Genomic DNA, 25,969 nt, shown 5'->3' on the forward strand with positions numbered 1-25,969 from the left:
CCATTGTTTCTCGCCGGCGCCCGGGATCGAACCCGGGACCACAGGATCACAAGTCCAGCGTGCTGTCCGCTCGGCCTACCGGCTCCCATTGTAGTATAACATCTGATAACGATAAATAGCAGGAGGTATAACAGTAGGTAGGTTGACACTTCATTTCATTATTGAGCCATTATTATGTTGATGTTCATAAGTAAACCTCAAAATGGAAAGAATATAAAAAAAACCTGGTGTGCAAGTGGTGTAATGGTGTGGATGTGTGTGTGGAAGAAACTACAGTATCTATCTATCTAGTACCTAGTGGCCAGAGTTGCCTAACAAGGCAAGTTTTTCTGAAATACTTAATTTTTCAATAATTTTTATGGAATGATAATTTTTTATTGCATTATGTATTGCAGTTATTTATTTTATAATGAGTCAAAACTGACAGAAATTAAAAAAAATAATCAAATTGAACCTAACTTACCTGACCTGACCTGACCTGACATAACTTGACATTACATAACATAACTAAGTCAGTAATTCATGTTCCTAATATGATATATTATTAATGATAAAAATGAATCTATTTGAAAAGAAATGTTTGAAAATACTGTATAGTATTGTAAAGTCACTCTACCTATTATGGAAATTGGATCTTGCTTACTACTTTGTGCCAAGTAGTGCAGTTCTGACTATTAGGTACAACATGTATGTATAATACTTAATAGCCAGTGTTGCCTGCCTAACAAGCCAAATTTTTCTGAAATATTAAATTCTTCAAAAAAATTTCTTGTGAAATTATAAAGTTTTTGTTGTATTATATGGATTTGAGTTGTTTTGAGTCAAAACTAACTTAGAAATTTGATCAAAACTAGCCTAACTTCACTTTCCTAAATTAATCTATTATAGCTAAGCCACTAATTCATGTTCTTAATATAATATAATGTTAATATTAGGAATTGGAAACAAAATACTGTAATTGAAGATAACAAAAATCGCTTCCGGTTAGGCAAATCAAACCTTGCTTACTAGGCCAGTTAGCGTGGTTCTGGCTGTTAGGTACGGGTCATAGTTACAGAATGAGAGCTATGCTCATGGCGTTCCATCTTCCCAGTACTCTGTTGTATGATGCTTTGAAATTACTGACAGTTTTAGAATGCATTGCCTTTTCACTTTCAGCTGTCTACCACTCTGTTTGCAAAAGAAACTTATCTAATATTTGTTCAGCACCTTTCTTTCCTTAGCTTGAATCTGTGACCTCTTGTACTTGAAGTTGCCGGTTTCAGGAATTCCTCTTTGTCAGTATAGTCTATTCTCGTTATTATCTTGTAAGTGGTGATCATATCGCCTGTGTTTTCTATCTTCTTGCTTTTGGCATGTTTATTGCCTTTAACCTTTCTTCACAACTCTTGTTTTTCAGTTCTGGAAGCCATTTTGTAGCATGCCTTTGCCCCTTTTCCAGTTCGTTCATGTGCTTCATGAGATATGAGCACCATACAACATGCAATTGTATGGTGCCCAAGTGTAATTTCAAACACACATCCACAGTTGTATGATACTGTATCTCAAAGTTGTATGCCCATATCTCGAGAAGCACATGAACAAACTGGAAAGGTGCAAATGCATGTGTGTGTGTGTGTGTGTGTATGCAAGCAAGCAAGCAAGCAAGCATACAAGCGGTGTATGTAATACATGTAATGTATGTATTGTATGTATGTGAACAAAGTAGCGTTATGTGGTGTCCAAGCTATCTAAATGAGGGTTTTAATAATTGTGATAAAGTGATTTTATTAATAAACCAATTATTTATAATATTAATGCTGCTCATAAATTTTTAATCATAATAATACTGTAATAATAATAATAAATAATAATAATAATAAAAATAATAATTAATAATAATAATAATGATAATAATAATAATATTAATAGCAATAATAATAATATTGCTATTGATACTTATAATATTACTGATGGTAATACAAATATTGTTAGTAATAATACTATTGCTGGTAATAATATTGGTAGTAATAATAGGAATAATAATGGTGTACGTGTACAGTGCACTCTCGATTGATCAAAATACATATGTGTGGCATTACGTGATTCGGGACAATAGAATTTTATCCAGTAGTCTGGAGTAGCCATTTTTGGGTCATAATTTTCACTTGCACTATGAGATGATGATTTAATGGAGTAATTGGTGACCAGACCTGTTCTTTTTCACCCTAGATTCTGGTTCATCAAGATTTTAGACTATTTTTGCTACTGGCATTTTGTCTTTTACCAGAGATGATGGAACATGTTTTTGCTCATGTATATACTTCCAAGTGTGTATAAACAATATATTTCAAATACAGTACGCTAGAAAACAAAGCAGACTATAAAAAGATCTAAATTATGTAAATGAGAAAAACTTTTATATAATAATTTACTTACCTCGAAGGCAAGCAGGTTACTCGACACCTTTTGTATGCAGAATGTGAGTCGGTAGTGCAGATGCAGTAGTACAGCACTATTAAATAAGTGGTGTACTGCAACTTACGCTTGTACAATACGTTAGCCTTTGGATCGCTCAATTATTTAAAAGTACAACATTGTGGTATGCATGACAAAAAATAGTTAACAAATCAAAGGGGTAAAAATTATGTATGACGATTTGCACACAGAAGGTGTGGTATACACAGATGATGATTGGAGTAGTGCAATGGTTAAAGAAATAATTTAATGAGACTTTTAATTGAAACATAATTCAAGTTAGCTTTTAAAAAGATAACACTGTAATCAAACTAAAAGGAATCCTTATTGCAAGTACTGGACAATGAATGTTTATAATTTAGACAAACATAGGGTCTGGAACTGACACCTGCACAGTTTATGTACCTTCACTTAGTGGATCTGACCTTCTTGACGGTCCTGCCTCTCAATCTCTTCTGCTTTCCCTTGAAATTGGAGTTCTCATGAAATATAAGTCCACTTTTACCACCTCATGTAATGCTTATGACCAGCCTTCAGTGTGGATAAAGGCCTACAATTTTCTCATTCTCACAAGCATCCCCCCAAAATCTACATTGGTAGCATGCTTTAGTCTACTCTTTTCTTGCTCCTCATCATTTTTATCTTCCCTCCTCTCACTGCAACAAAAGCAGCAGCAGCATGAGATGTTATGTTTGAGGGAAGTCATGCAAAATAGTTTGGTCTCTCTTATTTTAAATTATTCACGGCATACTGTGCAGGAACATTAAATAGCAATGACAGAAATTGCATCTTATCACCCTTTAACCTCCTCACCTAAATTTGGAACTCAACTTTCTCTTTACAGAATTGATTATGAAACCAGTCTTTAAAATAGTGTGATTTTCAAGGCTCTTGGTTTAGCAGTTTTACCAATAATGTCATACTTTGTGTGTTGTCTGCATTGGCATACACCATGGCTGAAAGATGTTCTTTGGTAATCTTACAGCCAGGCAGTTTCCTCCAACCTACTAGTCAATTTCTCTCATGGTAAGCCTCTCTGCTTAAAACTAGTATCATCGGCATTATAAATTTGTGATAGATTTAATTGTTGGTCATCATTGTTCAATTAGGGTGTTCATTTAAATGGTTCTACACTATTTACATTGGGACTTAATTTTTTAATTGAAATATTCCTTCTATCAATTGTATTCCTTTTCTTACATTTTTTCAGCCAGCTAGACCCTTAAAATCCTCAATCTCCAAGTTAGGTGCCAATCATTCTACTGGTGACTTGATTTGTTCACTACTGACAGGCACTCTCGCATTGGTGCTGTGTATAACTAAAAGTTTTTTGGTTAGGCTTCTCATAATTGTTTTTTCTCTGAATCTTTGCCTCTTTCTTGGCATTGAACCCCAAAATCTACATTTTTTGTTTCCTTTTTATCAGAAATATTAGTGCCAACACCAAACTTCTCTGCTAGCTGCCTTACTTCACAGCTTAGCTCACTTATTATACACAGAAATCACAATAGCGTGATGCATCAAATGAACAAATCTACAAGGGCCGTGATGAGAGTTCGAACCTACGTACGAGAGGATCCCAGACATGCCTTAATCAACTGAGCTATGACATGGTAAAAGACTTGCAACTGGGAGTTTAACTTGATCTACCACGGATCCTGTAGTCTCTTCGAGACTTGGGGTGCATGGGGGAATTGTGTAAAAACGTGGTTTGTGTTTCGGAGAAACTGCAGGATCTGTGGTAGGTCAAGTTGAACTCCCAGTTGCAATTCTTTTACCATGTCGTAGGTCAGTCGATTAAGGCGCGTCTGGGATTTTCTCTGACATAGGTTCAAACCCCCATCACGGCCCTTGTGGATTAGCTCACTTATCTCAGTCTATTTAGGTTTTTCTTCCTTGTTAACATACTTCCACTTCACCTGACTTGATTTAATCTGACTACTTCTGCTGGTAGATATCTTTTGAACTCAGAAATAATGAAACTGTCATAAGAAAATGAATGAAAATTCTTGAGTGACAACAAATCATTTTACACAATTGCAAAGGGAAAATCACATTGCCAAAATGCATCCAGTTACAGTAAGGCTACGGGTACCACAGAAAAAAGTCCTATAATCACTATTATATGATGTTTAGTCAATGTTTAACTAAGGTAAAATATTGTTAATACAGTACAATTATAGCAATACATGTATAGCTTTTTGTATTAGTATTTACTACTAAATGTAAGAGGACAGTAAAGAAATCAAAACTTATGGTATGTCCAAGCTGTATTGGAGCAGTCTCCCAAAACAGCTTGACGAAGTGGATGCCATATTGCAGTTCACCAAAATTGTATGCACTGGCCAGTTCTCTCTGCCTACCAAGGGTTCTGGTCTACTGATATCTGTTCGAGTACGGTCCTTATAATACAGTATAACCTTAATTGTGTCTTTAGTATGTTTTATGCACTTTGTGAATTCTTGCACTGTGAAACCTTGCAAACATTGCACAACGTATACTCTCAAGTATGGCAAGTTGAGTGGCTTGAGTGTGACTAGGTAACTCCTGCCTCTTCCTTACTGTAACTATGTGGCCTATTTTTCTTATTTTATAAGATAAATAAAGCTTATGTGTAATGGATTTCTAACTAATTGGTTGCTAGTATTTTTTTAGTATTAATTTTAAATGTGAATAATTTATTTTATTTGTACACTTGATTTAGGAATCACTAACTAGGCTAGGCTAAGGGCCTATGTGCTACCCAGTTCCAATTGACCGAACTCATGCATGGTGTTGTATAGCAGACAGAGGCTTGGTTGTGAAAAAGAACAGTGACTTTAAAAGTTAATTATACTGAATGCATTAATTTTGCATAATGAGAGTAGACTGTACTGTACACGAATATTTACTTATCATATTTAAATTATGATAACTTTAATTGCAATTCAATAATTAATAAATAAAATAAAATCTTGATTGTACACAAGGATGAGTTCCTAGACAGATGTGTAGAATTGGACTGTAAAAATAATGATTGTAATATTATTTGAAAAATAGGATGCATTCCAGGCAAATTTTATGCAAAATGATAAATTAAAATTTTTATTAATACAATAAGACAACATAGTAAACTATGTTTCTTTAAAATAATGTTTAAAATTAAATAAAAAGCAACATTGAAACAAAAGTAGACCAGATCCTACTACAGGTTAAATAACCAACCAAGTTCGGCTCTTTCCACTGTGGGTGTGAATTCCTATGTACTCGCCGTTGTTATTGTACCCGAAGTTTTCTGTTACACCAATATAAATGTTAATACAAAGGTTATAATACTAGACATAAAATTAATTTGCATTTTATATATTTATTATATAGAAATTTTTAAAGCTCTTAACCATATAAATTAAATGTTATGTAGAATCAAATATGGTGTCAGTTTACAATCAGGTATTAAATCATGTAGCATAGTAGTGTGTAGACTTGGGATTGGCTTGCACTAACACAAAGGTATAAAAATAAGGGAATTCAAAATATAACAGTTAATACATATAACACCTTGATAGGTTACCTTTGTGTATTCTGGTGGCAGAGTACACAAAGATTTAAAACAGAAACAAGGGTTTGGACAAGTGAAGCAACCTCAGATATTTCCTATAAAGTGGGAGAAGCCAAGTATCATTTTGGCTGGCTATTACAATGACTGTGCCACTGTTATATGCTTCAACCCCTTGCAGTGTTCGGTTGCATGAGGGCAGTTGGCAGCCAGTATGGTTACCCAATTAATATATTGACAAACAATTTTAAGGATACAATCAGTGCACAGGATCTGTGTGCTCTTGAACAAGCATCTTGATTTTTAAAACTTTACCCCTTCAGGCATCGTACAACATGAGTGAGGCTTTACTTGCTCTTCCCTCTGTGTCACAGTTTAAGGAGGAGGCTGCATCCCCAAACCAAGACAAGCAAAGTGTTACATCATCCACTCCTGCAACATTTGATGATTCCTCACAAAGCAATACAACTGACAGACTTTTCAAGTAAGTATAAACAGAAACACTTGAAGAATTTTGCATTTTTAATTTATCAAAACTTTGTGTGTGAAACAAAAAATATTTTAAACAGTTGAAAGTTTTGCGTGTGTGTGTGTGTGTGTGTGTGCGCAAGAATGTCGCACATTGAAATGCGTACATGTGATTATTATAGTTTACATCTGTGAAAAAAGTCTGTAACTATTTGTCAGTCCATTCTCATTGGAGGAAATGAGTCAGTCTATTTAATTGAAGGAAAGTAAATTATAGGAAGCAGAGTAAGAAAATGTTTTTGTCTGTGGAACCAACGTGAATGGTGAATGGAGCCTCGCGGCTGAGTGGACAGCATTCTGGAGTTGTAGTCCTAAGGGCCTCGATTTGATCCCTGGCAGAGGCAGAAACAAATGGGCAGAAATTCTTTCACCCTGATGTACCTGTTCAATTAGCAGTAAATAGGTATCTGGGAGTTAGACAGCTATTACGGGCTGCTTCCTGCGGATGTATGTGTGTGTGTGTGTGTAAGAGAAATTTATGTAGTAGACATAATAAAGGAAAAAAATTGGTTAGAAAGGTGGGGTCCAATAACTAATACTGTCTCCACTCGATTATCCAGACTATATGGGAAGGACCCCCAGCCGGATAATCACATGTTCCGGATAATGGTACTTTTTCACCTATGAGTCCAAAACTAACCATTTCCAACTATTTTATACTACAAACAACATAATTTGAATTGCCTTACAAGAGTTTTTACATTCTTGTAATGCCATTAGCACGCGTAGCATTTCGGGCAGGTCCTTAATCCTAATTTCCCCGGAATACAACCCCGCCGAATCGTTTAACACTTTCGCCCGGGCATGACGCAGCATTGCGTCATCCGTTTACTGTCGGTAATACCGGGCATGACGCAGCATTGCGTCATCCGTTTACTGGCGGTAATACCGGGGATGACGCAGCATTGCGTCATCCACTTTAAATAATCGCCAAAAATCAGGTTTTTTTTTTTATTTTTTGGGGACTGGTTTTAAAATGTGCGCCGATGTCTTCCCATTTTCTTTGTTGAGCCTTGTGGCCCTCAGGCGGCTTGGCACACGCCGTGGGCCCATTGTTTTCGCTCCACTGTTGTGACCAATGTCGCCTCCCCTCGCATCTCAAACGTGTGAACATTTCGGCTATTTTCCGTGGCTATATTTCTTACTGCGGCTTTAGAAACTATCTACGCTTACTCCACGATGGATAGTAATCATGAACAAGGCCCTTCCAGGAAGAAAATTGCGAAAGAAAGCCTTGAAAAGGGCGGGAATTGGGAGTGTAGCAGGAAGGCGTCTGAGCGCTCGATCACGGCTAACGCATGGCCCGTCTTCAACTCGTTGGCGGATTGGCGCCAGGTCAATCCTCCCCGACCAGGATTCGAACCTAAGGCAAGGCGCTTGCGAAACGTCAGGTGAGTGTCTTACCACTGCACCACGGAGACTGCTCTGCGGAGACGCATTATATATCATGTTGCAATGAAAAATTTGCAACGTAAAATTGGACTTTAGATCATGGGAAAATTAGAGGGTGTGAATGGTAACTCTTAATATTGCTCAAAATCGGTTGTTTAACATTTATGTAGTTGAGTGCAGCACTAGAAGGAATTGGAGCAATTTGTTTTAACTCATACAGTAGTTAAAACAAATTGTTATGGCCAGTCTTCATTTTAAGTTTGAAGCAGTTTGTTTTCACTCAGTTTAAGGTGTAGGGAGTGGAAAAGACTGGGATAAAAGAAAATCTATGTAATCAGCTCTCTATACAGTGAAAAAGTGTTACAAAATAAAATAAAATGAAAAGGTAACTAAGGAAATTTTGTCTAATATTCAAGTACTTTTACATATTAAATGCATTGTTCATACAGTGTATTGTTTGTATGTTTATAAATGTGCAAACATGTTGTTTATAAGTTATTGTAAGGAAATACCCCTAAATTTGGCAATAAATTGCAAAATAGTATAAAAGGTAATAGGATGGACTCTATCATCTTGAGCAGGGTCAGCCATATACTGTATGTTTTGGTCTATGAAGGTTACACTGCAATTACCTAAGTGTAGTTGCAGAATGAGAGCTAATCTTGTGGTGTACCCTCTTCCTGTACTCTGTCATATGACATTTTGAAACTGCTGGTGGTTTTGGCATCCACCAGCTTGCAACTTAAATTATTCCAACATTCTATAATTCTTCTCACAAGAGAACTTTTGTATATTTTTTTAGTACTTCTGTTTCCTAGGCTTGAAGGTATGGCCTCTTGGCTTTGGAGGTTATAGGATTAAAAATATTTAACTGTAAATTGTGTCAATTTTAGTACATGATTGTATTGCCTCCTTTCCTTCTATCTTCCAGTTCTTATATATTTAACATCCCTAGTTTCTCCTAATAGCTCTGTACCTTTTCTAATTTATTGGTGTGCCTGATGAAATATAGATACTGCACAACTTATGCATATTCCAATTTCAATCTCATGAATGTCGTAAACATTTTCTTCTTTAAACAGTGAGTCTTTCTCCATTGACATATTTAAACATGGTTCTGACATTTGCTAGCATGGCATAGATGCATCTCCCAACACCTTTCATGTGATCCTCGGGTGACAGATTACCATCCATAACCCCACTACATATCTTTCTTTGTCAGAGTTCTTTCTATCATTTCACATAATTTATAGATTGTGTGTGGTCTGTTTTTTCCTATTTTACATTCGATTACATAATGTGTGTTTTCTTACCTTAGTGTTATTTGACTATGTTTAGTTTCAGGATGAGAACTGGGCTCCATAAAATATTTGTTATACAATGTTGGAGAATCCAGTGGTGTTGGCACTCACACTATCTTCTTTTGGAATTGAATTCATCCATGTGCCATTACAGGCATTTTTTCTGTGGGGAGCCCCATCAGCTCCCTGGAGCTATCGGACTGATATATTTTCTATATTAGTCTGGAGCATCAGTCACATGGAGTTCTTACCTACCGGGAACTACGAGCCAAAACCTGGTTCCCTCTGAGAGGCACAGGGAGCAATGGTCTATGAAAACTCCACTCATTGAGAGTATATTCATGTCTGCCATCGACTGGGGAAGGTAAGCGTCTCAAAATAAACCCCAAATGGTAGAACATTGCAACCCATGACCAAACGAGTTTAAGAACTCCCCCCAAGAAAAACAGTGCAATAGGCAAACATCATCAAACCAACATGCTACTTGTTTGCGTTAATGTTGACAAATGTAAGGTAATGATGATAGTTACAAGATACGAGCTAGATGGTGTTGAGATTGCGAAGTCGGATTGCGAAAGGGACCTGGGAGTTATGATAAGTAAGAATTTAAAAACCAAAAAATCAGTGCATAAATGTTCGTAATAAGGCAAATAAGACCCTGGGATTTATTTATCGAAGTGTTAGTAATAAGACACCTGGTGTTGTTCTTCAGTTATATCTTGCTCTTGTTAGGCCCCATTTAGATTATGCAGTTCAGTTTTGATTACCATACTTTAGAATGGATATAAATTCACTAGAACACGTTCAGCATAGGATGTCAAAGTTAATCCCGCAGATTAGAAACCTGTCATACGAAGAATGATTGACAAAACTTAAATTACATTCTCTAGAAAAGCTCAAGAATTAGGGGTGACATGATAGAGGTGTATAAGTGGATGAATGGACATAACAAAGAAGGATATTAATAGGGTATTAAAAGTATCAACATAAGACAGAATATGAAAAATTGTGTATAAATTAGATAAGTATAGATTTAGGAAAGATCTGGATAAATACGGGTTCGGTAACAGGGTTGTTGATTTGTGGAACCAATTACCGCGTAACATAATAGAAGTAGGATCCCTTGATGATTTCAAGCGTAGGTTAGACATATATATGAATGAGATTGGTTGGATATAAATAGGAGCTGCCTCCTATGGGCCAATAGGTTTTCTGCAGTTACCTTCATTCTTGTGTTCTATATTAGTTAAGTTTTGTGTTACTGTCCATTGTACTCTTTCAAGTTCTGTTAAACCTGTCCTATTTTGCAATTCTGTGTGTCTGCTTTGGTATAGAATAAATGTGTGTGAAAGTATGAGTATGTACCATATGTATCCTATATTGTAAATGTATTTATGTGTAAAATATTGTGGTGAAGAACACTGAAGTGCTGGAAGGAAAGTTATCAACATAAGCAAGGTAGGTGAAATACTAAAGGACAGAAGTCTCTAGAGGACATTAGAAGAATCAAGCAGTTTTCAAAGGTATGTTTAGATGTGGTGGCCTGGAGGTTTTTGTAGTCATTTTCTCAAAAGAAGTTCTGGGAGAGAACAAAGTGTCAAAAATGCAGAGATAAATTATAATTTATAATTTTGATTAAAGAGTAATTAAACAGCATCAGTATACATATACAGTACTGTTGTAAATGTAAATTAACTGCAGCTTTGTGTTTGTTAACTATTTTATTAATACACTATGTTCTTTTCCTTGTTCTTTAGGCTTTTGAGCAGTGATAGTATATCAGAAGGTGCTCCACCTACCATTCATCAGCTACTTCAGCAACACCTAACTCCTGGGGCCAACCCGGGAACATTGCAGCACCAAACAGCCTCATCTGCAAATCTTGCTTCCTGCCACCACTCTGCCCTCTCATCCGTCCATTCATCAAACACAGATGTCACACATGAACCTGTTTCTGTCTCCTCACAAAATATGTCTTATGAAGACAGCAGGTAGGGATATTGATCTAGGGATGTTTATGGTTACAACTGTATAGTTATACTAATTGAAATTCACTTTGTGTTTTTTTTTTTCACATACAGTAATGCAGTTTTCTGCAAAAAGAAAAATACTGTGTTGAATGCAATGAAACACCATTTTCTGGGCGAAGTCCCAGAGGCTACCTGAAACTATCTGAGCTGATATAGTGCTTTATTAATTTGGGTCATCAGTCACAGGAGTTCTTTGCCTACTGGGGACCATGCGTCAGAACCTGGCCCATTCAGAGAGGTGCAGGGAGCAATGGCGTATGAGTACTATACATTTAATGTATGTCATATTCCGCCATCGACCGGGGTGGTCACCCAGAAAGATAGGTGAACTATAACAAACAACTAGCCGGTAAAATTGCGGTAAAAAAAATCAATATAATTGGTACACTCATAATGGGACACAGGTGGAAGCCGAGTACCCAAAGAAGCCACGTACAACATCCCACATCCCGAGTAAATGTAAGGTAATAAAACTAGGCAGTGGAAACAGGAGGCCAGTCACAGGATACAGAATGGGAGATGAAGTCCTTCATGAAACGAACAGAGAGAAAGATATAGGATCTGATATCTCACTAAACCTGTCTCCTGAAGCCCACATAAAAAGAATAACATCTGCAGTGTATGCAAGGCTGGCTAACATCAGAACTGCCTTCAGGAACCTGTGCAAGGAATCATTCAGAACCTTGTATTCCACATTCAGTACTGTATGTAAGACCAATCCTGGCGTATGCAGCCCTAGCATGGAGCCTGTACCGTGTCAAGCACAAGGCAAAGCTGGAAAAAGTTCAGAGGTATGTCACTAGGCTAGTCCCAGAACTAAAAGGCATGAGTTATGAGGAAAGGCTGTGTGAAATGCACCTCATGACAGTGGAAGACAGAAGAGTATGGAAAGACATGATCATTACGTACAAAATTCTCAGGAATTGACTGGGTAGATAAGGATAAACTTTTTAACACGGGTGTCACACACAGGTGTGGATACAGGTGGAAACTGAGTGCCCAAATGGGCCACAGGGACATTAGAAAGAACTTTTTCAGTGTCAGTAGTTAATATATATATAGTGTAGTGAGGGAGAGTGTGTGACTGAAAAGTTTCTAGGATTCTAGATTATATATTGTTGTATTTTACAAGGACTGGGGCTGCAAAAGTGAAAGGCATTATTTTAATACTCACCTGAACATGTATCCATGTTGCCATGATGATGCTAGAGGTAATCGTTAACCTATGATTTTGTATTTTTTCAGGTTTCAGTATATATTGGGTGCTGCAACATCTGTGGCAACAAAGGTGAACGAAGAAAGCTTATCGTACCTGAACCAAGGCCAGTCTTATGAAATCAAAGTAAAAAAACTGGGTGATCTCACAAGGTAAGATAGGGCCTTTATTATATGTACATTTAGTATTTAGTTGCTGAAATGTAAGTCAAAAAATTAAAGTGCACTTCTCTGAATATTTTATAAAATGTTGCTCTCACAAAAGTTAAATCAAATTTTTGGCAGTTTAGTGGTAAAAAAAAACTTATAATAATGAGGGAGTAATTTAAAAAGTATATTAATTTTGAGTGATGCAGCAATCTGTAGGGCTTGGATATAGATAGCTAGGTGGTTAATGTGTGAGGGTGTACACCAGCTCTTAAGTACTCCTTGGGCTGTTCAGAGATTATATTTCTAAACATTTGATTTTATCTGTCCAAATCCCTTTTGCTTTGATAAGTGTCCTCCTGATGTCTTCTCTTCTGGCAGTGTTTACTCTTGATTTCTTGCTGCTAATTTTCAGCAATGGGCCCTCCTAACAGTTGCAGTTGGAGGGGGTTTAGTTAGTGGGTAGGGAGATGGCCTCGTCTGAGTAACCTGTGATCTTTGCAGCTGATTTAATGTTTGGGCACCTCGTTGAGACAACTGCTGATGTTCATGTTCAGACGATGCTGAGGTTGTTGCTCAGGATGACTGTTGTGAATTATTTTGACAGTGGCGGCCACTTTGAGACCCAGATATTGTGAATGATGTTACCTATTGTGGAAATTTTGAGACCTATTCATTATGAATGGTGTTGATAATGGTGACAATTTTGAAACTCACATGTTGTAAATGTTGAAACTTTTCTTGTTTAATTCCTGACACTTAGTATAATGTAGGTGTGAATAGGTTAAAAATAAAATTTTCATGCATATACCCTATTACTTCATTTCTTTTTATACTATATATTTAAACATATCAACAATGTTAAAATATTTTAAAATCTGGAAACTTTGATTACTTGCAGCTGTAAAGGAAAATTGTACCATAGTGTAATACGAGTATGTTTCCACGAGCGGCGTCTACAATACATGGAGAGACAACAACTGGAGAGTTGGAGACAGATGAGACCGGGAGAGAGAATATTGGAAGTTAGTAAAAAATGTTTTCTCCTTCCTATTACTGATTTCAAAAGAACTTTTTTATTTTTCATATCATATTAAATTTTGTAAGGTGTTATTAGATCTGCTCTTGTTTTCCTGTTCTCCAATGTGGGCAGTTTGAGTTCTTTCAATTTTTTATAATTTATATTACTTCCTAGTTCTGGGATAACTTTTGTTGCATGTTTTAAGACAGCCCAACCTTAACCATTTGTACTGCCAAACCTTAGGAATGGCACCTGGTCTCTGTGATCAACCCTACCATACCAGGAATTATGACCAGAACCTGCTTTCTTGTATGAGTTAAGGGTTATCTTCTTGAGGTTATCTTGAGTTGATTTCGGGGCTTTAGTGTCCTCGCGGCCCGGTCCTAGACCAGGCCTACAACCCCAGGAAGCAGCTCGTGACAGCTCACTGACTCCCAGGTACTTATTTACTGCTAGGTAACAGGGGGCATAGGGTGAAAGAAACTCTGCCCATCGTTTCTTGCCGGCGCTCGGGATCAAACCCGGGACCAAAGAATCACGTGTCCAGCGTTCTGTCCGCTCGGCCGGCCGGCCCCGGTGCTTCAAGTGTACTTCAAGTTCAGAAATCAACCCAACATTGAAGAAACCCCACCAAAAAGGATAGTCATAACAAAACAAGTGACTGTTTGAAGAAAATTAGTAACCATGAGGTAAACAACATTTGTTACTGAAGAGTATAATATATACCCCTTGTTATAATGTGCCACGACCAACACCAGATGATGGCCTTGGTCACTTGGGGTCTCAACCAACCTACTACATCACTTATGAGCTGCCAAAATGGAATCTCCCAACACCCCATGGAGAAGCAGGAAAGGGGGAGCCTTTGATTTGATGTTCTTTGTTAAGTCTTTATAGATTCATAAAAGAAATGCTTCAATTTTTGTTATGTTTTTCAGGTTGATATTCCTCTCTCATATGGTGTATTTGATGTGCAACAAGACTTAAAATCGCTCAACATGTGTGAATTTGACTGGGACCCAACAAAAGAAGTAGGAGTCTATATAAAGGTAAGCTTAAAGATGAATCTTATAACACTGCCACATTTGTGAGCTTAACATAATCTTAACAGGTGGCCAGGGAATATAGACAGGTACTTTAAGGACATGGCAGATAACTACTCTTAACTTTGAAAGAAATCAGTCCTTGTTTTAATAATGGTGGAAATGAATGTTAATGTTGAAAGCTTAAATACAGTGCATTTCCCTCTTCCCACAAACATTAAAAGCAGTATGTAAATTGTTTAATTAAACAGTATTCCAAAGAGATTAATCATCTCATATTTTACATATTAGTCATAACCATATGAAGCATTTTCTCAAGATACACACATTTCACTTCAGCTAATAGACAAATTATAATTTTTTGTGTGTTAATAATAAGACAAATGTTAATCCTTGGGAACCAATGGTCTTGCATGTTTGGTATGTCTGTGTAGCCCAAATTGCTAACAGCCTAGTTATGCCATGATGGCCATCATGTCTCCAGTGCATTATTTGATAGAATGGGTTGAGCATTTATGCAATAGAAGCTAGTGTCCAGGCATCCACCATTTTAAATGGTGTTGGGAGAAACTCGGCCAGCCAAGGGAAGATAAACTTGAGACCTTACATCAGCCTACAATTGTCATGGTAAAGAAGTGTGATATAGCTGTGATATCACCTCTCTAACCATTATGCTATCATCTGTCTATACCATTGGATCTGACACCTTTATAGTGTTGTCATTGGTCAGTTCATAGGCATGACCATTGTTCCCATAGAGTCCCTGGTGAGATTCTCCAGTGCCCAGCATCACCCAAAAGCCGGCTATCTAGTCAAGAATGGTGAAGAGAGAAAGCGCATGTTCATTTGTTTGCCAGTCAATAGACATAATAGTGCCACTAAGTTCCCCGACTGTCACATTAACCCATCACGTTGTAATTCGCTGTACTTGCATATACCTGGAATCGAGTGAGACTATTGCATTGGAGCTGATCTAGTAACATGAGAATTGTAGAGACACCATGGGGTTATTCTCAGAATGCAACAGACTTCAGTTTAGTGAGCCATTGTCACCGAGATAAATCAAAGTCTATCAGCGAGCCTAAAGCATTAAAAGTGTATTAACAAACATTGCATGAATGAGAGGAAGTCCTACTGCATAGTTCTCTGGGTGATATTTACCTCAAACACCTGTTAGAATAAAGTTGAACTTTGCTGCCGCCGCTTAGTGTTCTACCAATTGAACTGCCTGCGTGTGTTACCAGCTGGTGCCCTCCGCCTAGCCTCCAGCACCCACTGTCCATCTGCTGCATTACATAACATCATCCACCCACACACCTCACACACCAGCCTGTGCAATTTTGAAGCTTGTCTGCCTACTGCCATGTGTGTTCTCCATTGATACCACATGCAGTCGATGTAGAGAGCCAGATGACTGTGCTTCCATGCCTGTTCTCACCTAGTTGTGCTTGCGGGGTTTGAGCTTTGGCTCTATGGTCCTGCCTCTCAACTGTCAATCAACTGTTGTACAGATTCCTGAGCCTATTGGGCTCTTATCAAATCTACATTTGAAACTGTGTATGGTGTCAGCCTCCACCACAACACTGCTTAATGCATTCCATTTGTTAACTACTCTGACACAAAAAAAAATCAAATGTGTCTGTGGCTCATTTGGGTACTAAGTTTGTGTCCCCTTGTTTGTGTTCCACCCATGCTAAATAGTTTGCCTTTGTCCACCCCTGTCAATTCCCCTGAGAATTTTGTAGGTGGTTATCATGTCTTCCCTTACTCGTCTGTCTTACAGGGACATGTGGTTTAGCTCTTGTAGCCATTCCTTGTAGCTCATACCTCACTGGCCTGGTGGCATACCTCTGAATCTTCTCTAACTTTGCCTTGTGTTTAACTGGGTATGGACTCCAGGCTGGAGCTGCATACTCCATGATTGGTCTGACATAAGTGGTATACAAGATCCTAAATGATTCCTCACGCAAGTTTCTAAGGCATTTCTTATGTTGGCCAATCTAGCATATGCCACTGATGATATCCTTTTGATGTGGGCTTCTGAGGATAGGTTTGGTGTGATATCAACCCCCAGATTTTTCTATTTTTGACTCTTACAGGATTTCACCTCCCAGATGGTACCTTATGTTCAGCCTCCTGCTCCCTTCACCTAATTTCATTACTTTATACTTTCCTGAGTTAAACTTTAATAGCCATTTTCTAGACCATTCCTCCAATTTGTCCATATCGTCCTGTAGTCTCCATCTTCATTGTAGTGTGCCACATTACGGATGAGTGTGTGACCAGTTGTTCAGACCACCTCTTGGAGCTATTGAATGTGTTGAGGACTGGCCTACTGTAAGTACAACCTCACATTGTTGTCGAGTTGTTTTTCCTGTGTGCCAATCTCGGTGATCAGCCAGTGATTCTCGCTTGCTCAATGCCTGTAACAGGTGTGGGTTTGAAATCAGACAGACTTGATGGTGAGCATATGATTATCTGTGTGGTACCACAGTGTTACACCTGTCATGGTGAATGTAATTTTACATACTCACCACACACACAGATATTGCAACTGGTTGTTTTGTTGACTGTCCCATTGATAGGTCATTAGTGTGTTTATTATTGAGCACGTTATTGATAATTTCCCAGGTATCCCGATTGGAACTGTTGTGTATCCGTTTGCATACACACAGTGATGAGAAAGCCACGTTAACGATTGGTTGGCAACTGAGTTAAGTTAGGTTTTGTTCCTCAGTGGACCATTATCAATCACTTAGACATCCGATGTCTCTGTTGTGATGTTAGCTTTGCCAACACTAGTCTTGAGTAAATATAGCACCTATTAGCAAATAAGTTATTGAATACTCTTTAAGAGTTACATGTGTTTCCATTAAACCACTCAAGTGCTGCTACTGATATTTGTACCCTAAGCATTGTAATAGCTCTGTTGTTTTCAACACCTATAGTCTGTTGAGTCATGAATAAACAAATTCTTGATGAGGACCTAAAGAGAAGTCCTTTAGAACATTTCATCCGCATTGAAAAGATTCTCATGACCAAGTGAATTTTAACTCGGTGAACGCCTGTCCGAGAGGCCTACCCACAGAGGATTCCACACTCGATTAGAACAAATATTCAATTTGATGGAAGCTGCTTTACGTGATGAAGTGATAAACCATATTTTACCACCTCCCTCCCAGATTCTTGATTTTTTGTAAGAAATCTGAATGTCAGAGAAATTCAGATTTGAGAAATTCAGATTTCAGAGAAATTCAGATTCACCCACAGCAGAAATGGTGTGGGTGAATCTGTATTGAGAGATATGTTAGAAGAAATTTTAATGGTACACTCTATGCTATATAGTTATGGCACACAATGTTTCTAAAAACTGTATGAAATAATACTGATCATTCCCACTAGATAATTTTATGGTTCCTCTTACTGTTTTTGAGAAGCTGCCTGCACTCATACACTTGGTGTTTTGATATTTAATACTTTTCTCAGACATATGTCCATGCTTTGTTTCATTCTTACTTAAATAGAATAGTAAACATTTGCACCTTTATTCCTCAGGTAAATTGCATCAGCACTGAATTCACCCCTAAAAAACATGGTGGAGAGAAAGGTGTACCTTTTCGTATTCAGGTGAATATTTTTCTGTGTTTCATTATGTATTTATAAATTAAGTACCATACTTAAGTGTCAGTGAATTGTATATGTATTGATTAATGCAATGCAAGTGATACAGAATGCTCACATTAACCCTGAGTAGTCGGTTATTGTCATATTGATCCCTAGGCAAATACAGTTATCTTCATTTGCTGATGTTAGTTATTGCCCTGTTTTTATAGAAATGATGTAAATATGGTTACAATACATGTATATGGAGGTAATGGAGTTAACCAAACCCATGAAAATATTCTGATATTGCTTACTTTGTTCAGCTTGAATCTGGCACCTCGCCTGTTCACATGCCTCACCCGGGTCGTGGTGGCCCAGCTGCGTCTCTTAGGAGTTCAGGTTCTGGCATACCTCAACGACTGGCTGGTGTGGGCTCCCAGCCAGTCCGCATGTCTGCTCACCAGGGACTTGGTTCTTTCCCAGCTTGCCGGGTATGGGTTCCTGGTAATCTGGAAGAAGCCCCCTTCTGGGTCCCTCTCAGGTTCGGTCTTGTGTGGGACTCTTGGACCACTTCCTTGTCTCTCCCTCCAGAGGCTCTGCTGTGGCTTCGGTCCCACCTACACCTGTTCTGGGGGGCTCAGGGTCACGAGGTGGTTGCTCGAGGGTTTGTGCGGGAATCTGAACTTTGCGATGATGGTCTACCCGCCGGGTCAGGCTTGGCTTCATTGGCTATTCTGGTTTCTTTGGGGACGTCCCTTCCGCCTCTCCAGCATGCGTTCAGTGTGAATGTTACTTCCGCTCCATTCCACAAGCTGTCTCGTGCATTGATTCACCTCCGGCCTGCTCATGCGCCACCTGAGCCATCCTGGTCGTTGGACCAAGTGCTCTCTTTTATCTCTTCTCTTCAGTTTGTTGTGGCCCCTTTGGTTCAGGATTTTTTGCGAAGGCTCTTTCCTGTTGGCATTGGCCTCTGGAGGTCGGGTTGGGAAGCTTCATGCTCTCCTTTGACGCAGAGGATTCTGCTCTTTTGGTCCTGGTGGGAGGTTTGTTCATTTGCAGCCATCTCTTTCTTTTCTGACAAAGAATGAGACTGCTGCTTTCTGAAGGGGTCCTTGGGTTGTTGATACTTTGTTGTTTCAGCCGGGGGTGCATCATGTGTTTTGTCCGGTTGCTGCTCTAAGCCGTTACCTGTGCACCACGGCCTCGATGGCCAGGGACGCGCTTTGGGTTGACCAGGTTTCCCTTCTTCCCTGTTACAGGGTTCGGGTCTCCCAGGTTGTTCACAGGATTATTCAGTCCAGCCAGCATGTGGTCTATCTTCGTGCCCATGACATTTGTAGGTTTGCTGCTTTGGCTGCCGTCTTTGGTAACATGTCTTGGGCTGACATTCGGGCACAGGGTTTTTGGAGGTCGAGCAGGGGCCTGGCCGCTCGCTACCTAGTCAGTGTTCCTGGCCCTAGTCGGGCATGTGTCGCATTGGGTCAGCTGTTACAGCCAGTTGTCTCGACTTTTGAGTTGAGGAGCAAGTGGCAACCACCTCCCGGGTAAATCCCTCTTGTTTTATCTTTGGTTAAGTTTGTTTTGGGGCACCTACATTTCTGGGTTCTTGACCTGGTCGATGGCAGACATAGAATGCTTCCAACCATACGGGGGGTTTCTATTGGCCATTGTTCCTTGTGCTTCTCAGAGGGGGCCAGATTCTGGCTCGTGGTTCCCTATAGGCCTAAGAACTCCATTCGCTTTGACTGATGCCAGGGGTCTAATACATTCATATCGGCCTGGATAGCTCCGGGGAGCCTTCCAGTCTCACAAAGAAAATGGGGTTTCATTACATTTAATGCTGGGTTTTTATTCTTCAAATTTATTACTTCTCTTTGACCTTCCCACAAACTTTCCCCATCACTCCTGTGAACCTTTTTCGACACGTTGCTGTGCAGTGACATGTCAGTTGGAAAGCACTGCTATAGATATTCATGCTTCTCAGAACACCACTCGCTTAGTCATCAAGCTCTTTCTATCATACTTAGCCAACTAATTTATATCCGGACCTCCTAGTGGTGCAGGTGGTCCATGTGTATGTAAATAATATATTTACAGTAGTACAAATATATTTTAGGTACCGCACGTTTCAGGTTCAAAGGATAATGCGCAAAGATATGGCAATAGTTTGCATAATAAATAAAGCATTTTCTTCTCACAGGTGGAGACGTACAACCAAACTAGTTCTGGACTTGAACGATTACATGTGTGTGCTTGTCAAATCAAAGTTTTTAAGGTAAGAATCATGTCTCATATAAACAGTAAAAGTTTAGATTTTTACTTTTTGATATAGAACTTCTAAATGTTCTGAATAGTGAAAGTTTCATCAATTTTTTGGGTTTATCTTGTCATTACAAGACAAACTGTTGAAGCACCTTCTATATAAACACAAATACTGCTATGTCATTAGATCATACCAGACCCTACGCCTTACACAGGCCTACTGGGATCTTTACCTGAATCTGTTTTCTTAAATGAGGCAAGGGAAAGAATGCAAATGGGAGGATGATCTATAAATATAGGAAACAAACCAGAAAGTCCAAGTAATGCAAAAGCAAAACCAAGTGTGGAAAAACAAAATAAAATAATGCAAATTAAAATTAAACCTGGCAATGGGAACAACCTCAGCTCCAGCTCACCCAGCCACCGCTATATGGCGGCCCCGAGCAGTTAGGATCCTGATCTGCCACCGATGTTGCTTACCTGGTTTTGTGAGCTTTTCTATGGGGAGTTCTTTCGGAACCTCTGGAGCTATCGAGCTAATATGCAATTCATTAGACCAGGGCATTAGTCAATGGAGTTCAGCCTACCCGGGGACCACGAGCCAGAACCTGGCCCCCTCAGAGAGAGACAGGGAGACAGGGAGCAATGATCCTGGAAACCCCCTCCCCCCCACGGTGGTTGGGGGTTTTCCTTTGGTTTGGTTCCTCTGGTTTGTTATGCCTACCTTTCTGGGTGCCTAACCCCAGTTCAAGGCAGATAAGGAAAACCCCCAACCACCATGAGGGTTTTCCAGGGCCATTGCTCCTTGTGTCTCTCTGAGGGGGCCAGGTTCTGGCTTGTGGTCCCCGGTAGGCTGAACTCCTTTGGCTAATGCCCTGGTTTAATGAATTGCATATTAGCCCGATAGCTCCAGGGAGCCTCCGGAGCTCACCCAGAAAATGGCGTTTCATTACATTCAATTCTGGTTTTTATAGCCCTTGCTGGGACTTATTATAGCACATCATAGTTGTGTTTGGAGGGGCTGACTGACACAGGGTAGTCACCAGTAGGTAGAATGCTTGAGAAATACTTAACTGAAAGTATTGGTTCAAGCCTCTGCAGATGATTTGCAGCTGAGGGAAGCCAGGATAAAATGTAAGGAAAGGGTAGAGTTGGAGGGTAATGTTATGGCATCAATGATGCCACCTGGTGGCAGGTGCTGATAGTGACCTGTGATTGTTAGATGGTCACTGTGCAGGTTGCTAATCTCTGAGTTGCCAAATTTTGCTTGATATATTGTAAGCTATAGGGTCTACGGGACTTTCCTTAGGAAAGTCCACTTCCTTAGGAAGTGACTAAGTGTAATGGTCAGAAGAGCACGTTTCATGTACAATACTTGAAGCTAGATTTTTTTTCTAGCAGATTTAAGTACCTCAGCTAATAAATTTAATTTTCTGCAATAAGGAATGTCTTGATATTTCTTTCCTTTGTCTTTTTGCAGCTGAAAGGAGCAGATAGAAAACACAAACAAGACAGAGAGAAAATAATGAAGAGATCTCTCTCGGAACAAGAAAAATACCAGCCATCTTGCGAGTGCACCATCTTAACAGAGGTATCTACAGTATAGTTATCACACACTCACACAAGTTGACCTTTTAATTTCATGATTAGTGTGGAAACTATTGAACACAGTTACAGGTAAACAAGTAAACACTGAATCTGCACATTAGATTTTTAATATAGAAAATCTATGAGATACTGTACATGTATTTTTCTTAAGTGATCATGACTTGTTAATTTTAAAAGTGTATCATAAAATTTCAGAGGTGTAACTAAATTATTTCTAAGTCATTTATTTAGGACCTTGCACTTTAGTTTAGGTGTCTGCAGTAGGTATATCTTATGGTTTAATCAGTATTAATTTTGTTTCGGAGCTATGCCACTCTTGCTCCATAGAGCAAGAACCTCCTGGCCCCCCAGAACAGGTCTAGATTTAGTCAAGTCAGGTCAATAATCTGCACCAGGTACAGTTTGTATATTTCTAAATTGACCTTGCTGGGTCATACTGGCACTAGGGAGACACAAGAATACTCAATCCAGCACGGATTGACTTTTCAGAAAGCCATTCCGAAAAATACAAAAGCCCTTCCAGTCACTAATTGGTTACCAAAGGATCACCAGTTAGCATTCTCGCTAACCTCCAGTTGCCAATCCCAGCCACTACACCTGACCACCACTAGAGAGAAGCACCTTCTATAAATACAGGGTCCCCATTATCGAGCCACCTCACAGTATGACTGGCCTCCATGCTTGTTATTAACCAGGTGAGAAAGCAGGATTTCAGTTATATGGTGGGTTCATGCAATTAATGGACACATGGTTATTTAACCAGATCAGTTACACTTTATGTTTTGGTTTGGTGTGTACATTTCTAACAGTGGATATTCACTTAGTCTTCAGCCACATTCACAGTTCCTCGATGCTTGGTTCCTGGCACTGCATTTATGCTATTGCACAGGGTAAAGCCAATTGCATAGCCACTTGTTAGTTGAGGTACACTATTGTTACCTTTATTGACATTTAGGTAGAACTAATGAAGCTCTATTTTGTTTTATTTGTGGGAAATCTTTCATGATAGCTTATGCTATAGTGAAGTCAAGCCTTGAGAAAGTACACCAGGCCTCTGAGACAGTCACTGACCTCTATGAGATGAGGGAAGCTTAGGGATCACAGATTGATTCAAAACCATAAAACCCCTGCCAGAACGGTAAGCAATGCAAAACAATCTACTGTCTGAAGAAAGAAGTAAATTCTGGGGCAGTCAAGGCAACCAATCATTACCTTTGAAGAATAACTCATCTTTATACACCTGACTTTTACCAAATGGTGGTCCAGGTCACCCAAGGTCCAAGCCAAGCACCCATCTTTTTCATTTGCCCGGTGCAAATTGAGAGGGCACTTTCTGTCTAGAACCATATAGCTACTCTTAATTCAGCTAAATGACGTTGGTAATCCTTTGAATGAGCCATGCATAAGAAAGAATCATTTAACACATTCCAAATTCAAACTGGGCAATGGCACAAGTCACAAATACCCATGTGAGTTAATGACAGGAGCAAGCATTTAACTACTGCGTCAACTACCTATTGACAGCTCCAGCAATGACGATAGTCCCACACTGAATGGGTACAGGGCATCTTGAAAGGTAAAGATTCATAGATGAAGACTCTGAGCCACTTAGAGAAGATATCTTTAGTGGGGGGCAAAGGAGACATAACTGATAGTCCTGTGAAGAGCATCCTGGGTCAAATTCAGAGCAAAATATAATATTGAAGTTACACAAGATGGATTGTATAAATCACAATCATGAAGTGGAAAGAAAAACAAAATTAAAACAATGACCACATACAAAATGAAAGTTCTAAGAATGGCCGACATAATTATGTCAACAAATGGCATGTGGGATCAGATACAGGGCAGCCAATCCTGGCAGTACCAGGTGAATGAGTAAGATAGGTAGCAAACTGGGACCCCAGGTACTCTGGGCCAAGTTCTAGTAACTGCCAGGTGAGTTTAGGCTAAAGTTGTTTGCCTTGCTTTCATCTTTCATTATTTATTTCTTTGAAGAAGTGGTTTATTTTGTTTCATTTGACTTTCTAGTTGGATTTCCTCAATTCTTGGGTAGATCTGATCCCAAAGGCTATATTATCTTCTAGAGAGAGAGAGAGAGAGAGAGAGCGCGCGAGAGAGAGAGAGAGAGAGCGCGCGCGCGAGAGAGAGAGAGAGAGAGAGAGAGCGCGAGAGAGAGAGAGAGAGAGAGAGAGAGAGAGAGAGAGAGAGCGCGAGAGAGAGAGAGAGAGAGCGCGAGAGAGAGAGAGAGAGAGAGAGCGCGAGAGAGAGAGAGAGAGAGCGCGCGAGAGAGAGAGAGAGAGAGAGAGCGCGCAAGAGAGAGAGCAGCACAGTTTTCCTGTGCTGCATGTTGAGGTCTACCCATTTAGTTTCTGGGGACTCTTCTAGTTCCTGGTGCTGTGGATCTGGGTTTCAGGTTCCCACTCCATATTTTCTTCCATGATTGTTTCCTGTGGTTTTGCCCTACCTTTGATCAGGTCATAGCCCGTTGCTCTGAGTTCCTGGTGGCTCGATTATTATTTTGGGCTTGGGGCTAGTTCTAGGTGGTCAGCCTGGGTTAGCATTTGAAAGTATCTTGTAAAATATAATATTGGTTAGTGCAACAAATATTATATTATGCAACACAAGTGTTGTGAAAATGTGCTACAAAAGTGTTGAAAGAAAGTACAACACATTTGTGTTGTACTTTCAATTTGTGTGGCCCCCTCTGTTTTGGGATCTCCTTCTTGTCTTCCCTCTGTAGGTCAGCCCTGGCTGCTTTTCTGTTTCAGAACTGTAAACCACCTCTATCAAGGTACCATCGAGAATTAGTACAGGAGAGCTATTAAGGCGGCTCTCCCAGACATCACACATTTTCTGGTGGGGAAACTTGATGGCTTCTGTTCCCTTCTCTGTGGGGTGGTGGGGATCTTTTATGTGGCTCATGAATGAGGTTGGCTAGCTGGCTGGAGCCTCTGGTGACCTAAGCTGCTAGTTAGTAGAGGTTTCAAGAACAGGATTAATATGTTTACATCGTGTTAATGATGATCTGAAAAACTCAGATCTCAAAATTTTTCAACAAGTGGCTTGTTGTGTTGTACTAATGCTTGCTGGTAGTGTTGTTCTCAGTTTTAAGTAGATATCTGAGCGACAAGCTCCCTTTGCTTTCAGAAGATGCCAGATTGTTGTTATCTTGGTTATCTTAAGATGATTTTGGGGCTTTTTTTAGTGCCCCCGCGGCCCGGTCCTCGACCAGGCCTCCACCCCCAGGAAGCAGCCCGTGACAGCTGACTAACTCCCAGGTACCTATTTTACTGCTAGGTAACAGGGGCATTCAGGGTGAAAGAAACTTTGCCCATTTGTTTCTGCCTCGTGCGGGAATCGAACCCGCACCACAGAATTACGAGTCCTGCGCGCTATCCACCAGGCTACGAGACCCCCTGACCCCTTTGAGACCCCTGAGACCCCCCTGTTGTAATGTTTTGCAGGTTAGGGTGGGTTTCAGAAAACGTGCTTTCCTAAAGGCATTGCTTAATCAGTGTTTATCACAGAAAAACTACTGAAATTTCAGTCAGGAAAGGGAATTTCATTACATTCAACACTTTAATTTTCCTACGTGGTCTTCTCAGTTCTAAGTATTGCCTTTGCTTGTGGCATCATCTTTCAGGCAAGTTGCAGTTACCAGCACTGTGTGGGGTTTTCCATTGTTTGTCACACACTTCTCCCTGTTCCCTTGATCTGTTGTAGTAGACACTTTTGGACACACTTCCTATGTTGGTTTTCTAAGAGACTTCATGGTCATAAAGGGAGGGAGATAGTGGTCTATCTGAATTTTGCCATTATTTTTA

At 39.5% G+C, this 25,969-nt stretch overlaps 1 protein-coding gene across 12 annotated transcripts in view; it reads left to right on the top strand.

Moving 5' to 3' along the window:
• gem (transcription factor CP2 like gemini) overlaps positions 1-25,969 on the top strand; it is a 90,008-nt gene that overhangs the window by 15,568 nt on the left and 48,471 nt on the right. For 9 of the 12 annotated variants that reach the window (XR_011229041.1, XR_011229040.1, XM_069326387.1 and 6 more), the window contains 8 exons: positions 6,316-6,476; positions 10,971-11,204; positions 12,489-12,611; positions 13,507-13,630; positions 14,565-14,675; positions 18,225-18,296; positions 20,473-20,547; positions 22,015-22,125. Coding sequence is in view for 10 of the 12 variants with exons in the window: in XM_069326387.1 (XP_069182488.1) it covers positions 6,316-6,476; positions 10,971-11,204; positions 12,489-12,611; positions 13,507-13,630; positions 14,565-14,675; positions 18,225-18,296; positions 20,473-20,547; positions 22,015-22,125 (1,011 nt within the window). In the remaining 2 variants the exon portion in view is untranslated. Of the gene's footprint in view, positions 1-3,345; positions 3,484-6,315; positions 6,477-10,970; positions 11,205-12,488; positions 12,612-13,506; positions 13,631-14,564; positions 14,676-18,224; positions 18,297-20,472; positions 20,548-22,014; positions 22,126-25,969 lie in introns of those variants that run through there. The other 3 variants (XM_069326392.1, XM_069326386.1, XM_069326394.1) reach the window with 2 other exon arrangements.

This window comes from Procambarus clarkii, chromosome 18 (assembly GCF_040958095.1).
Source record: "Procambarus clarkii isolate CNS0578487 chromosome 18, FALCON_Pclarkii_2.0, whole genome shotgun sequence".
Lineage (NCBI taxonomy): Eukaryota > Metazoa > Arthropoda > Malacostraca > Decapoda > Cambaridae > Procambarus > Procambarus clarkii.